Source organism: Tachysurus vachellii, chromosome 24 (genome assembly GCF_030014155.1).
Source record: "Tachysurus vachellii isolate PV-2020 chromosome 24, HZAU_Pvac_v1, whole genome shotgun sequence".
NCBI lineage: Eukaryota > Metazoa > Chordata > Actinopteri > Siluriformes > Bagridae > Tachysurus > Tachysurus vachellii.
Window position 1 is genome coordinate 4,222,810 of NC_083483.1, and position 15,073 is coordinate 4,237,882.

General features: G+C 39.0%; 1 protein-coding gene across 1 annotated transcript; it reads left to right on the forward strand.

Annotated features, from left to right (window-relative positions):
• The first annotated feature begins 1,175 nt into the window (after nt 1–1,175).
• On the forward strand, nt 1,176–1,757 carry LOC132839888 (uncharacterized). The gene has a single exon (XM_060861117.1). It carries the CDS (start codon nt 1,176–1,178, stop codon nt 1,755–1,757), a length of 582 nt encoding a protein of 193 aa, XP_060717100.1.
• The last annotated feature ends 13,316 nt before the right edge of the window (nt 1,758–15,073 follow it).

A 15,073-nucleotide genomic window follows, 5' to 3' on the forward strand; every position in this document is an offset into this window, starting at 1 on the left:
CAATATTATTGATGTCTTTCTGTCATTTTTGTTCATTTAAACCATAAAGATAGGAAGGAAGAAGGAATCCCGGCGCTGAGCCGCTCATATCCTAAAATCCTTCTCAGGATATTTTTAATATATTTATTAATAATTATTGCCATGTTGTGTTGTTCTTGTGAATAGAAACACATGGTGACATATAGATAGTAGTTAGTACAGAACATTTAGTGTAGGACGAGTCATGTGACACTCAGCAGTGTCATGGAATTGGAGTTGTGTGTAACCCACAATGTCCAGTTTGAATGTAAACAGCACACACCGTGAGACACAGAGAGCAAGCGATTACATAGCGAACAATTATATAGCGATTACATATCAGTTTATTTTTCCCCACGTCACACATCACACCACAGAGTGAGGAAAATGGGAAGTTTCCTGATCATGATTTTGTTGATTATCAGATTTGATTAGGATTCATTTTATGGAACCAGTCATGATCTAAAGTTTACTATTTATAAGTTTTTATAGTTGAATATTCATTTACATTAATATTAATTCATTTATTAATCAGGAAGACAAGTAGCCTTGAATAGACATGATGATTTAAGACAGAAGCAGGAGATACAGAATAATAAGTAATAAATCCAGAGCTGTTTCAGGCCTCTAAACCTGTATAGTGTAAACTGTTCATTTCTTTTTGTTCCGAAATATTTTTTTTTCTAAAATCCAACAGTATTTCTTTTTTTCAGTTCCAGTCTAAGGCAAGGTTACACTATTTGCCCACCACAAACACAACTCACTTTGTGATCAACACAGTGTATTTCTACCCCATATACTACCTGGTCCTGCCACCCTACTTCTACCCCCAACCGTCAGTGATGGAGACTTATAAAGATCAGCGCTTCCTCCCATCTCCCCAGCCAATTCCGTCCAAAAGTAGACACACATTGGTAAGAACTAAAAGAAGGGGTACAGTAAAAAATAAAAACAATTGTTCTTCTAATGGTGTCTCCATATATTAACTCCACATGTTTTACACCTATATGATCTCTAAAAGCTTTACAATTTAACTCCATCTTGTATTTAAAACAGATTAGAATTCAGGACCCTATTGATGACCAAGACTCTTTTGGGAGAAAGAGACATCTTCACTCGAGACGGCATTTTCACCTGAGGTGTTATCTCCACCCAAAATGGTGTCTCCGCCTGAGCCAGTGACTCTGCATGAGCCGATGTCTCCACCTGAGATGGTCTTGCTGTCCAAACCGGTGTCTCCACCAAAGTCTGTGTCTCCACCCGAGATGGTGTCTCCATCCGAGCCATTGTCTCCACCAGAGCCTGTGTCTCCACCCGAGATGGTGTCTCTATCCGAGCCTGTGTCTCCACCCGAGATGGTGTCTCCATCCGAGCCAATGTCACCACCAGAGCCCGTGTCTCCACCCGAGATGGTGTCTCCATCCGAGATGGTGTCTCCATCCAAGCCAGTGTCACCACCAGAGCCCGTGTCTCTGCCTGAGATGGTGACTCCACCTGAAACGGTGTCTCTGTTTGAGCCAGTGTCTCCACCTGACCCGGTGACTCCAATGGAGTCTGTGTCTCTACCTGAAACAGTGTCTCCACCCAAGACAGTGTCTCCACCTGAACCTCAACTCAAACCTGTGACTCCTGAGTGTGAGCCTCAACTTATCTCAGACCTGCTTTTTACCACACTCATGTGGGAAGAAATATTGGATCCGCTGGATGAGGAGGAGGCAGAGCAGCAGAAACTCGCCTAGGACCCACCTTCTACCCCACTCAGCTGGGAAGAAATAATGGATCCACTGGATGAAGAGGAGGCAGAGCAGCAGAAACTCACCTCCGAAACAAAGAGGGTCCAGTATGGTTGGGGCAAAAGAAGCAGAGTGAGCAATTTAATGAAGAGAAGAGGGAGCTGCCTGCAAAGTCCAGGAATCTGTAAGCAGACAAGACTCCCTACAACAATAACACCAAGGTAGATCACAGACCTGAGATGATGTGCCTTTGTGTCCATATATGGATAACGAGGCTTGTCTCTAGTGTCTGACCTTAAATGTGATTATCACAAAGCCAGAGGCACACTTTTACTCCCAAGATGCTTTGTAATTTCCTTTTCTCACATTTTGAGCTTTTTGCTTGGCTTAATTAACACAATGGATGTTGACTGGACTTTGCCCTTCTGTTCTGCAGGGAGTCGAGCTGTTCATTAGAAGCCTGGACTTACTGTAGCTGTGGATGATCAGAGCCTGTATAAGGAGTTCCTCCCATTAGGCAACATCATCAGAGTTAAGGTCAACTACATACACCTTTCTTACTTTCCCAGTAAACTGTGTTCACTTCCCCTTTACACTCTCTATTAGGAGATAAGTGTGTAACAGGGTGTTTATTTCATACCCTGTATTTTGTCCTTTAACACAGAAGACGTACATACTGACTATCAAAAGGTTCAATCCTAGTTCCCTGATACTAACCCAGCATAGCTTCCTGTAATGCTCATTGTTTGCTTTTTGTCTCTCCTTGAACAGCTGATAAGAGACAACAATACAACATCAGGTACTTCTCTAAAGAGGAAGCTAACAATTCCTTGTCTCTCTGATGAGGACCAAAGAGGAAGGAGTGAAGCAGAAGATGGGGAGAAGCCGGACAACTAAGCCGTGGTCAGCAAATACAAAGACTTGCATTGGGTCCGGGCAAGATGAGAAAAAGATGACTAAATAAATGTCACATGTTTAAAAAGCTGCTCAAATGGTCTGAGTTTTTCATCACAGTGAATAAATGTTGGTGTAAACACCTCAAACTGTGGCAGCTGTGAAATAATCAGCTATAAAATTCCACTTCAGTAAAATAGTTAGAAATTAATGACTGAACATCATTAAAACTTATGAACTGTGTAATAACTGAGTAGTTTAATATATAAATATAAATAAAGATCATGTATGTAACAGTAAACCGATCAGAGACTCACGCAGCAGAACACACGTGAGAATTTATTTATTGGTGTGCAGTAGCATAAATCTTTAAGTTTTTGGAAATTTTCTATAAAAACAAAAGGACAATGTGAAACGTATTTTAACTCGCACACACTCCTGAGCTCTGCTTGTCAGGGTTCGCTTGGACAGTTATCTGTCGGCACACTAGGGGGAGTTAAGGCAGTGTGTTATGTTTCTGTGCCATATCTTTTTGTTTATTGTTTGTGTTCACGTGTGTTTGCCCCGCCCTAGCCTTAATACTGTTCCCGCCTCTGTACACCTGTTCCTCATGTTTCCCTGATTACTTTTCCTATTTATACTTGTTGTCTTGTGTATATTTTTGCTGAGTCATCAAGTTCATTATGTGTCTGTAGGTCTGTTGTTTTAAATAAATCCCTTTGTCTGTGATGCTCTCCATGCTTCTGCGTCTGATTTTGTTCCTGTGGAGGAACCGGTTTCCTGGAACTTTTAGCATCCCAAAAACACATCAGGAGACAAACAGGCTACATACACTAAAGGAACGAGTGTGTGTGTGTGTGTGTGTGTGTGTGTGTGTGTGTGTGTGTGTGCGGTTCCCTAAACATGATTCCATGAACATTATTGGCCTAAGAAAAAAGTATTTCCTCTGCTCTTTTCAGAAGGAAAAGTGAGATCATGAGATTGTGAGGTCATGCGGCTGAAAATCCTGAAGCTGCAGGAAAAAAAATGACAAATCACAAAAGGCATCCATCATTGTTTATTTCTTAAATAAATCCAATGTAATCAATCCACATGAATTGATTATAAAAAATAATATACTATTGTGTTACTAGGGCCTATTCATTCTAGTGTGCAGAAACGTTTTAGCCACTGCTTTGCCCTCGAGGAGTCCTCGGTGTCCTGAACATATGACACATGCTGTAGTACATGGACAGCCACTGTATGGTACTGTGTGTCTACATTGAGGGACACGAAAAGGATGCCCCCTTTCTCCTTTTCACCCTAATACATATTGTCTATAACCCCTCTTTCTTTATTCTATTTTTCAAGTCTTGCTTTGGTCATTGTGACTGCAGCACAAGCACCGCTGCACTAAAACATAAAAAACGCTTTTCGTCCCCCTTCTCACACTGAGCAAATGAAGCGGCGGAGGTTCAGCACCACAGCCAGAGGCCCAGCTGTTAACTGGCAAATGATCGGCACCCAGGGCAGCACCACTAAATTAGAGTGTAGGGCGGGGCAAAAAACTTTTAACCCGTCAGAAGAAGAAGATATTGGAAGGCTATGCTCTACAGCCAGAAGCAGGTAAGTTGTATAAAGGGTTGGAATAACGACACCAGTCTCTCTATATTCTCCAGATTCCGCTGGATAGGGATGGGCAATACTGATTATTTTCTTTTCGATCCCATTCCATGTATTTTCAAGAACAATAACGTTGATATCAATACTCCTCATCGATTATCATTATTAATATTTAATAAACGCCAATATACATGACTTCTTTTTTTAGATTTATTAATTATCACATAATGTTTCAATATTTATTTTTTCCCTTTATAGGTTTTTGAGATGAAACAACTGAATGCTGAAATTTTCCTTTCAAGCTTGTTTTGTTTTTGAATGACCGACTTTCTTGCTTTTGAATAAATAAATAAATAAAATAAATGAATAAAGCCCTGATAAAAGTCAAGGGACTGGAATGCACTGGAAATCAAACCAGGGACGTCTGTGAAGCCAGAAACACTTATTTAAATGTAAAATCAGCTGAACTTTAGGTTGAATCTTACATTTAAGTTGGAATCTTCATTCGAGCATGTACTGATATACAAAGCCAGCCTGTGTAAACCATGACAATAATATATTTATAATTGATTTATACATTTTTGTGAAGGAAGAAGAGAACATTGACATTTTTCCCTTTTAGCCTCTTGCAGGGGCGGTTCTAGAGGAGGGCCACAGGGGTCCTGGCCCCTGCTGAAATCAGATTGGCCCCTAATTGGCCCCCATTTCATCAATCAGCGACGAGAAGAGCAACTGGAGAATTTTTCACAACGATCACAGATGTAATTCCACACCCAAACAATTGGCGGCACTCGAGCGTTTGCAAAAGGAATGACTGCCGAAACGTATTTGCACCTTACTGAATAAATTATTTTGTGTGCTTCAATGTACCCTGAATGTAACATGTGGCCCCTTAATGGCCCCTGTTACAGAAAAATCCTAGAACCGCCACTGGCCTCTTGCTTCTTTTACCAATCAAATCCATTGCTTTTGAAAAATATTCTCTCATAAGGGACAGATGATGCAGCGATCAAAATATATTCTTATGTTAAATAGCTGTGAAGGTTTGTTCATGTTTTCTTCAACAAACTAATGGGGTTGGTTTAGAGGAACTACTTTCTCCTTAGCATAGCAAAGCATTTCAATTATAGAATCACTGCTTCCTGATTGTTGTTGTTGCGCTGAACCTGGAAGTCAAAATCCTTTCATATGCCTCCTTTAACTGTAGCTGATGCAGTACATGGAGTCACTGGAGGAGTCACTGATGATGCACAGCTTGCTGTAGGCACCTTAGGACAGATGTTGAGGTAGCTTCTATTGAAGCAGTTGTGCAAGAAGCGGTAATACTTAGAGATAGAGCGTTGATTTAGAAATATGTTCTTCTGCTGATTCTTCACATCTTTCCTCCTCAAAAGGTTTCAAGGCCTCAACGGTCAGGTGGATAGCAGACCACTCTACATTTGTAAAGCACAGGTCACTCTTCCCTAATAGACAGAGGGCTGTGGTAACTGGATCCTCTTCAACATGTAGAAAGCTGAATTCCACCTGGTTTAATCTGAAATAACCAGTTTATTTTCTGCCAACTTCAGTCGTGTTTGTATCTGTTTAAGCTTCTCTGTGGCTTTTGTGCTGTGGTGGAAAAGTGATACAATGCTTTTGCATTTCTCCAGCAGGTGAAAGAGATGCTTTTATTGCCAAGTTTAATGGTAGGTGTCTAACACAAATTCATGCATTTGCCAGTTCTCAATAAAAGGACAGGACACCGTTAGATATTCCTCTGTAGACATTAAGGTCCACATATCCTTGTGAAATTGACATGGTTTGCATGTTGTAATGTTGCCATTACTTTGGCTTTACAGTTAGCACACCTTCTGTTAATTGTACCCTCCATCAGCTTTTCCTGGCTAGAGATTTGGTAATGTGGATCAAGAGACTTGACATTCTCTGTCTTCTACATCTGAGATTGGCTGGTGGTCCCTCACCATCATCTCTATTATGCTTCTTGTAAATTCAGATGCTCTCTGTGAGTCCTCTATAAAATATAATACGAATATATGTTCTTAAAGCTGTGTTACAGGCATTAAAAAATTATAAAACAGTAATAGTAAATCTTTCCCAAAATCGATATGGAAACTTAATGAAACTTTTAATGAACACCTACAGTAGATGAATCATGAGCAAATATTGGATTTTTTATTTTCTTCCACAGTAACAGTGAAGTTGTATGGGTGATTTTTTTGGGTGATATTCCATTATTATCAATTGTTAGGTTTGTCCATTTTGTAACCATTCTGTTTCTTTCCGTTTTCAATCAATCCCACTAGAACATCCCATATTCTAACAGAGAAACATAACAGAGGAATGTAGCTCTTGTATCGCTTGGACCTTACGGAAAATGATAACCAAAAATTAGACATGTGCTCCACAGATAACTATATAAAAACATCAAGTTTCGGTCAAAACAAAGAGAACCAACGATCAAAATCAAGAAAATGCAGAAGCAACTAAATTAAAAGTTCAAATGAACAATGCTGGAAAATACGGAAAATACAGTATGGCTTTTTCTTGAATTTCTCATGAACAAGCCGCAAGCAACAAATCCCATTGAATGTATTTTTTATAATCACTTCTCACAGAAGGTTTTTTTTTTCAATGTGTGTGCTGTTAAAAAATGGGTGTAAAATGTGAAATAAAACAATTATTAACAGCTCTTTTTCAGAATTGAATGGAGCAGCAGGGTGGAGAAGTGCTACAATAATCAGAGACTTTACTTTGAAATGCAGTCAAACGTGGAGAGTTGCTAACAAAAAGAAAAGAATGGTAATGCTAACTAGTTGAGACAAGAAGCTAGTATGGCTTCATTCAGGATTTAGCACCATGTGTGATGATGACTGTTGTCATAGAAAGGGTCCTCGATGCCATCTTGCTAGTCCAGGTACCACCCTATGGCAACTTTATAGTGGATTTAGTTTGGTGGCGGGGCATTTATTTTTGCTGGTATGATGGCATGATGAATACTGGAAGTATAAAAGAATTAGGAAATGAAGATATCATTATTTATAAGTGTTATAAAGTTTTGATGACCCATTAGTTCCTCAGGAGCTCTCGTTGGACTATTATAAACTGTTGTAGAAAGGAAATTATTTACATTTACATTATTTATTGTAGCGTGTCACCCAAATGAGGATGAAGTTCCCTTCTGAGCCTGGTTCCTCTCATGGTTTCTTCCTCATATCATCTCAGGGAGTTTTTCCTTTCCGCCGTCACATCCGGCTTGCTCATTAGGGATAGGGATACATATATAGTATGTTAAATTTTAAGTTAATCTTTTTAAATTGATTTTAAACTTTAATTGAATATATTAATTTATTCATTTTTATATTTATTTTTATTATTATTATTATATATTTATTTCTTTTTCTCTCTCTTCTGTTGGCACCTCTGTAAAGCTGCTATGAGACAATAGGAAATTGTTAATAGCGCTATACAAATAAATTGAATTGAATTCTAAAACTAGTAGTTGTTAACAGAGTCAGTTCATGTGAGCGGAAAGCTGTTTCCAGTTATTATTGGTTCTCTTGCTGCATAGAGTGTGTTATTTGAGGGTGTGAAACAGGTGTGTGCATGAAAGAGAGCAAGATTTAGAGAGAGAGAGAGAGAGAGAGAGAGAGAGAGAGAGATGTGATTGTGGGGTCAGAAAGTGGGGTCAGCCATCATGTGGATCCTCAGTGCAATGGATCAATACAGAATTATTTCACTGTTTTGCTCTCTCTCTCTCTCTCTCTCTCTCTCTCTCTCTCTCTCTTTTTCTCTGTGTGTGTATTGCATGCTGGGAGTGAGTGTGTGTGAGAGTAAGGTGCTTCGGCATAAGTGAGTGAAGAAAATATGGTGTTTCCTTGAGTGTTTTTCCTCTCTTTTAGCTAGGAATTGTTGCTAAAATAGTTGTGTGTGTGGTTTTCTCTGCCTGTTACACAGTGTTGTAGACGCCAGCATGACGGCTGCCCCCACGCAGGGAAGATCCATCCTCTCCCTCTGTAACGGGTGCAGGTGTAAGCATACAGTTTTAACTCTTTCCACCAGAGAAGGATGTTTTAACACCCTTAAAGAACTGGAGACTAAGCACAGAGTTTTGAGACTCTGTACTGGAGACTTTTTGTTGCGAGTACAAATGCCTTCCAAAATGCTTAGCTACTGATTACATTGTGGTTAGTTATGACACTGAGTATATGTGGGTTTGCTACAGTTTGATACTATGTTCTTTCTTTCTTTCTTTCTTTCTTTCTTTTTCTTTTTCTTTTCTTTCATTCTCTTTTATCTCCTTACACACACACACACACACACACACACATATATATCTTGCCTTTCCTGTTTTTGTTTGCTATATCTACATATTTTAATTTGGTAATTAAAGGCTACACAATGCTCACTGAAATAACTTGAAACGGACAAAAGTATTAATAAATAAAAAATTACTGAAAATTGATTAATGAAATCCAGACTTTGCTTTTGCTATGGTTTAAAAAACATCTTTAAAAAATTCTTAAGAAGCATTTAAAAAACCAACTAATAAAATGGGCCTGGATAAAAATGATGGTAGCATTAAAGGTGAGGTCTCCGTTATTTGAAAGCCAATGTTGACATACCGTAAAACTTCAAATAATAGCCGAGTCCCAAATAGACGCCTGTCTCTTTTAAACACCTGGTGTGACGACAGGTTTGGGTAAATAAAGGCCTGTCTCAAATAGAGGCCTGGTCTGTTTTAGTATCGGGTTGTATTTGATCTCCCAAAACCCGTCAGATCGTCTGTTCTATGTTTTGATTAGATTTCACGTGACAGACGCAACCGTTCATGAACGACTCATCACTATGGCAACATAACAAAGGGGTTAACAAACTTTCTTTTAGTCTTCAGTTTTTCTTAATTCTCTCAATACCACCATGGAGACAAAAAGAAAAAAGTATGATTTGACATTTAAGCTGACAGTTGTCAAATTTGCCGAAAAAAATTCGGGAGAAGCAGCGGCAAGACATTTCTCGGTTGATCCAAAGAAATTAAAGGCCTGTCTCTTATAGATGCCTGTTTCAAATACAAGCCGGTACAGTTCGACGATTTGGGCAAATAGAAGCCCGGGCTATTATTTGAAGTTTTACGGTATAAAATCACCAAAACAAACACGCCCCTAACCCAAATGGGTCCCACCCCTGTATTGATAGCTCCGCCCACACATACATACGTAACCCAGGCAACTAATGGAAAGAAATGTGTCTTTATCATAGCTGAAGGGAAGAACAATACGATTGCAGATAAACAAACAAGCAAAAATGACACACAAGCATAATCATGTAAAGGACAAAGGCATATACAGTATTAGTTCTGTGTAACAAAGCAAAACCAACGTTACTCACCTATCGAGAAGGAAAAAAGCGCCTCGGCGTCTTAAGTAAAGTTGGTCACATATTCACAGATTGGAGTTTCCCGAGTCAATAACTCCTGAGCTAAACGCTGTTACTACACAAATAACACCTCTTTTCTATCGTAGTAATGTAGAGAGGCAGCTACGACCCAATTTTCCTCAAAGTCAGCTTTCCTCTGTGGTGGACAAAATACACAAGTCTATGTGCAGACAACTGAGAGACCGATTCCAAGTGCAAAATCCAAAAAGCAAATACTACAAAAACAGTCAATAACTTCACTGTAATACACTGTACTGTCACCAAATTCAGCTCACACATCACTGATGTACTGATAGTTATACTACAACACTTATTTGGGAGAAATGTCTTTTTAATATATACGGCCAACTTTACGTAATATTTAATATGCAGCCAACTTTTATGTCCCTCGGCGTCCCTCGGCGTCAGTTCTCCTACTTCTTACCTTATCGTAAGCCTTTCTTTGCTTTCTTTCTTTGTTCTTATCCGCCATGTCAATGTTAAAACCGCTTTCTGCTGATGTCACACATGCGCACTGAACATTCTCTCCGCCCATATTGACAAGACTTTCTGCTCATTGGCTACACGTTAGTTTTGTTTTTGTTTTGTTTGGCGACCCAACGCAGGTTTCTGAAGCATTTCTCAAACAACGGAGACCCCACCTTTAAAGAGATGTTTAAAGTCAAAGCCTCTCTCTCTCTCTCTCTCTCTCTCTCTCTCTCTCTCTCACACACACACACACACACATCAATGACCGTAAAACACGTATCCTATTTGCGGTAGCAAAAGGTTTTACATAATGTCGATGCTTCTCACCATGGCAGATCCCATGGATCTTTGGATGTCGGCCAATGTAAAGTGTATATATACAGTAATTTAAGAAGAACAACATCTTTCCAACATAAAGTTGGAAAGCTAAAAAAAATGTTGTTCATATAAAAAATACAGTGGCAACATGCTAGCAAAGGAAAACTCATTAGCATCATTCATTAGCCAGAGTAATTTTATGCCGACATTTCAAGGTTACCTAGCAACTGTCATCGCTCAGCATTAAATACTCGGAAAGCGACCAAGCATTTCATGTGTTCGTCTTTCCATCTGAAAAGCACAAAATAATGAGTTCCATTAGAACACATCTTATGTCCCCTAAGCGCTATGTTTTCTAAGGTAGCTCCCATTCCATTAGTACTAATATTTTGGTGTGTTTTTTAAAAACATTCTTAAAACATCAACTTAAAAAAAATAGGACAACAGAAACAGAGAGCCCTGGAAATGTAAAGCTGAAAGGACCCTTGAAATGTGGTGTCCTGGGAATATAGGGCATCAGGAATATACAGGATGTCCTTGAAAACAGAGGACCGTGATTCCAGGATTCAGGGAAACTGGGACCAAAATCCTTTTGAACACATCACCAAAAAATTTTAGAAACTTGAAAATTTGGAAGTCTGAGAATATGGAAATATATGTCTCTAGGAACAAAAGGGCATGGCATTGTATGATAAAAGAACCATATTGGAACATTTATTTATTAAGTAATTTAATATCCTGGCAATATAAGGGCATAGGAACATAGAGCACTGCCACTGGAAATCTAGGACTCTGGGAATATATATTTACCAGACACAAGAACACATGACATTCTCATGGGGCTGTGTAATGCTGGGACTAGGCAATACTCCTGATGTAGTTTAATACTCTTTAACTTGAAAGACCTAACCCCTGTGTCTTGGATTTAAAAACTTTGCCAATATATGAACCTATAAGCATATTGGGATCATATGACACTTGGAATAGTGTGTAGTTCTGTTTGGGTTATGAATTAATAGAATGAATATGACTGGGGAAGACTGTTTTAGTAGTTAGCAAGTTTGTGTTATACCTCCGGGGTTGGGGTATGATTCTTGCCTCTGCCCTGGTCGAGTGAAGTTTGTATGGTATTCTAGTTTCCTCCCCCAGTCCAAAGACTGTGTGTTTTATCTGATTGTCATCCCTAAATTGCCTGTGGTGTGTTAATGTGTGTATGACTGTGCCCTGCAATAGACTGGCAGCCCAACCAGGGTGTACACTGCCTTGTGCCCCAAGTACTCCAAATTTGGAATTATATGTTACCTTGGAATACAGGACCCAGAGAACACAAAACCCTGGTAACATAGAGCTCTGGGAATAGTGGACCTTGGGAACATTTGATTGCTTTTCTGGTAAACACATTTCTTCAAATATTATAGTGCAGAGCTTCTGGTCACAGATTTATGATATTATTATCAATGCTGGGCTGAAGTGTCACTAAAAATAATGAAGCTATTGGTTTACCAACATTTTCTCATAGGGCTGTGAGAGCATCACTGCTTTGAAATGTAGGTTCTCCAACATTTATCACATAGTACACACACACACACACACACACACACACACACACACACACACATATATATATATATATATATATATATATATATATATATATATATATATATATATATATATATATATATATATATATATATGGTGCAGATCCAAATTTAGACCCCTTTTTTGCTGCATTTCCTATCTTTTTTTAGCTCATTATTTGAGATTAAGAGATGCTCACAATCATAAATAATATAGACTGTTTTTGTGGCTTGTAACATATTTACCTCCATTTATAAAGTGTCCTTCACTTTTCAGTTCCTTTGGAACTGCAGTTATTGAGAGGTGATGTGGTGAGTGTCAAGCTTGTAGACCTGAGAACAGAATGTCCAGTATCTCTGGAATAAGATGAGGCAGAAAAAACTATATAAAGCAGTTTGGAGAGGAGCCTAAGAACATTGAGCCACAGTTATTGATAGAACACCATATTGCTGTTATGATGAGTGGAATAAATGCAAAAAAAATAAATAAATAAAAAATTCATTTGACACAGGACATAAAATGTTCAATTATACAATTCAGTCAGTGTAAAATAATCGTTTGAATTTGGTGCAATTGTAGAGATTTTATTGTTTAATATTTATCAACCAATATTTGAGATTTATTTTATTTATTATTGTTATTTTGTCTTTTGATTTTTTACTTGCTTCTCTCTATTCTCTCTCCTCTGGGAATAAAACACAGACTGTGTGTCGCTAAAGCTGTAGCAGATCAATCTTTAAATTCTCGTCCTGGTTTCTATGACACACACACACACACACACACACATTTTAAGTTAAGCTACCTCAGAATTTTTGGAAAGCATATCCATCACCTTCACACAGAGAGAGAGAGAGAGAGAGAGAGAGAGAGAGAGAGAGAGAGAGAGAGAGAGAGAGAGAGAGAGAGTAAGAAAGAGAGAGAAAGAGAGAATACACATTATTGCAAAGAGACACAGCTGGAGGGAAAGAGATTGAGAGATGGCAAACTGATTCTCCTATAAAGAAACTCTCTGTTTGTTTCTGTCTCTTGGTTTTTATCTCTTTCTGGTGGTCCTGAAAGCTTTTATCTCCCAGACAGAATGAAGCCACAGTTTCCTGCATGCCTCTCTATCAGGAAATGAAGCTCACATTTCTATGGATGTGAATATGGACTTCTTACTGGAACTCCTCGACATCTACACTAGAGTGACTTCTATAACCTCAGGTGTGGCATTTGTTCTCAGAACGAGACAGACAAAGAGAGACAGCAGCATTTGGAATAATCTCTCCTGAGTTTAGGCTGTACTCATATAACAACCTTAAACAGTGAATAATTCAGAGATGCCTGTGCCTCACAGGAGAAAGTGTGTGTCTGAGCAATATTAAGTTCAAAGATCTATGGAGGTTTCCTTATACACGGTAAAGAGTAATTATCCCATGTCCATCCCTAAGCTCAGTTGAGTAACGCAAAGTTATTACCCTCTTCATTCTTTAAAAAAAAAAGTAAATCCCAAACCGACATCTTGTAGTCACACTATCATGGCTTGGTATTTTGTCGACAATAAAGCTTTGCTTCCTTTCCTTCACATTTAAATTTTAATTTTGCCGATGCAGATAAAGTGCTATCATGGGTGGTCAAATCAGAAATTTATTAACAATTAATGGTGCAGTTCATGGTACCTCTAGAGGTTATGTGCCCCAGCGCAGGTTTCAGTTCCTCTATATTAGACTTTTGTCTAATATTTGTCTGCCCATGTGGGAGATGACTTGCTATTATAAATTCATTTAGGTTTTACTCTCGAGTCTCTCCTTGTAATAGTGCTTGCTCAGCTCACTTTATGATAGCAAGACTGAGACACAGCAGAGAGTGAAAGAAACCATTCAGTCCTCAGCAAACAATACAGCAAATACAATAGCTGTTCCCAACTGAGGTGTAGGACATATGTTGTGATGGACCTACCTTGAGATCTGCCACTGCAACAGTACAGTAGATTAAACTATTACAGTAAGAAGCTGGCAACAAATCAATAAGAGTGAGAGACAACGGTACACTTCTTTAGCCTTTTAGTGTACAATATCAGTGAACCTTAAACACGTATGGCTGATACAGTTCTTGTTCCATGCTTGAAGAGGTTGATACACCCAAATACATAGGTGATGTGTGATGAAAAGATCTCTGTTGTGTTTGCTCACCTTGCCATCGAATGAATTTCCCTCTGAGCACATCTGGTTGTCTGTGTCATCCCCTTCTCTCTGGCTAAAATTTCAGGTGAACCAAATATAATAATATTGGTGTGGGTCTAACACCTTGCAACAAGTCTGAAACAACTGCACCCGTCCTGGCACCTGTGGATGACACTGCTACTGACCAAGCCTACCAAGTCTATCCTCACATTTAAAGATAGATCAACAGTTCATTAATCTAATCAGAATCAAGTATAAGCATGGTTTGGGATTGGGATACAGTTAACTCTGATTTGAAATTGGGGAAAATACCCCATTCAAAAAGGTTCAAGATGGGATAGAGACAAGTGATTAAAGCAAGCGTGTCCAGTCTTATCCAGAAAGGGCTGGTGTGTGGCAGGTTTCATTCCAATCAAGTAGAAGCCACGATGAGTCTATTGAAAGCCAGGATTAACCGATTAAACAGGTGAGATCAGGTGTGGGTCCTGATTGGATAACTCTGGCTTACTACTGGGATTTCAGGACTACTGTAATGACTTCTGGTGTGGTTTCTCAGACCACTTAATCTGATAGCTTTTATCTGCCACTGAAATAGTCCATTTGGAAAAGGTGTGCTACTGTATGTAAAAGGTTTCACCTCCGTTTTGCCTTCAATGGATGCAATAGTGGTAGTTTGGAAGTTCCCACAGGGCCCGCAGGGGCTTCCAGTACCTGGTTAACCAGAATGATCAGACCTTAGGAAGACCATGAATGAGTCCAGCTTTATTCAGTAATAATATCTTTTTGTATACAGCTCCTCACACCAAACCACAGGCACGGTGCCCATGTTGGGCCATCTGGAGTTACTCAAGTGTTCAACTAAGG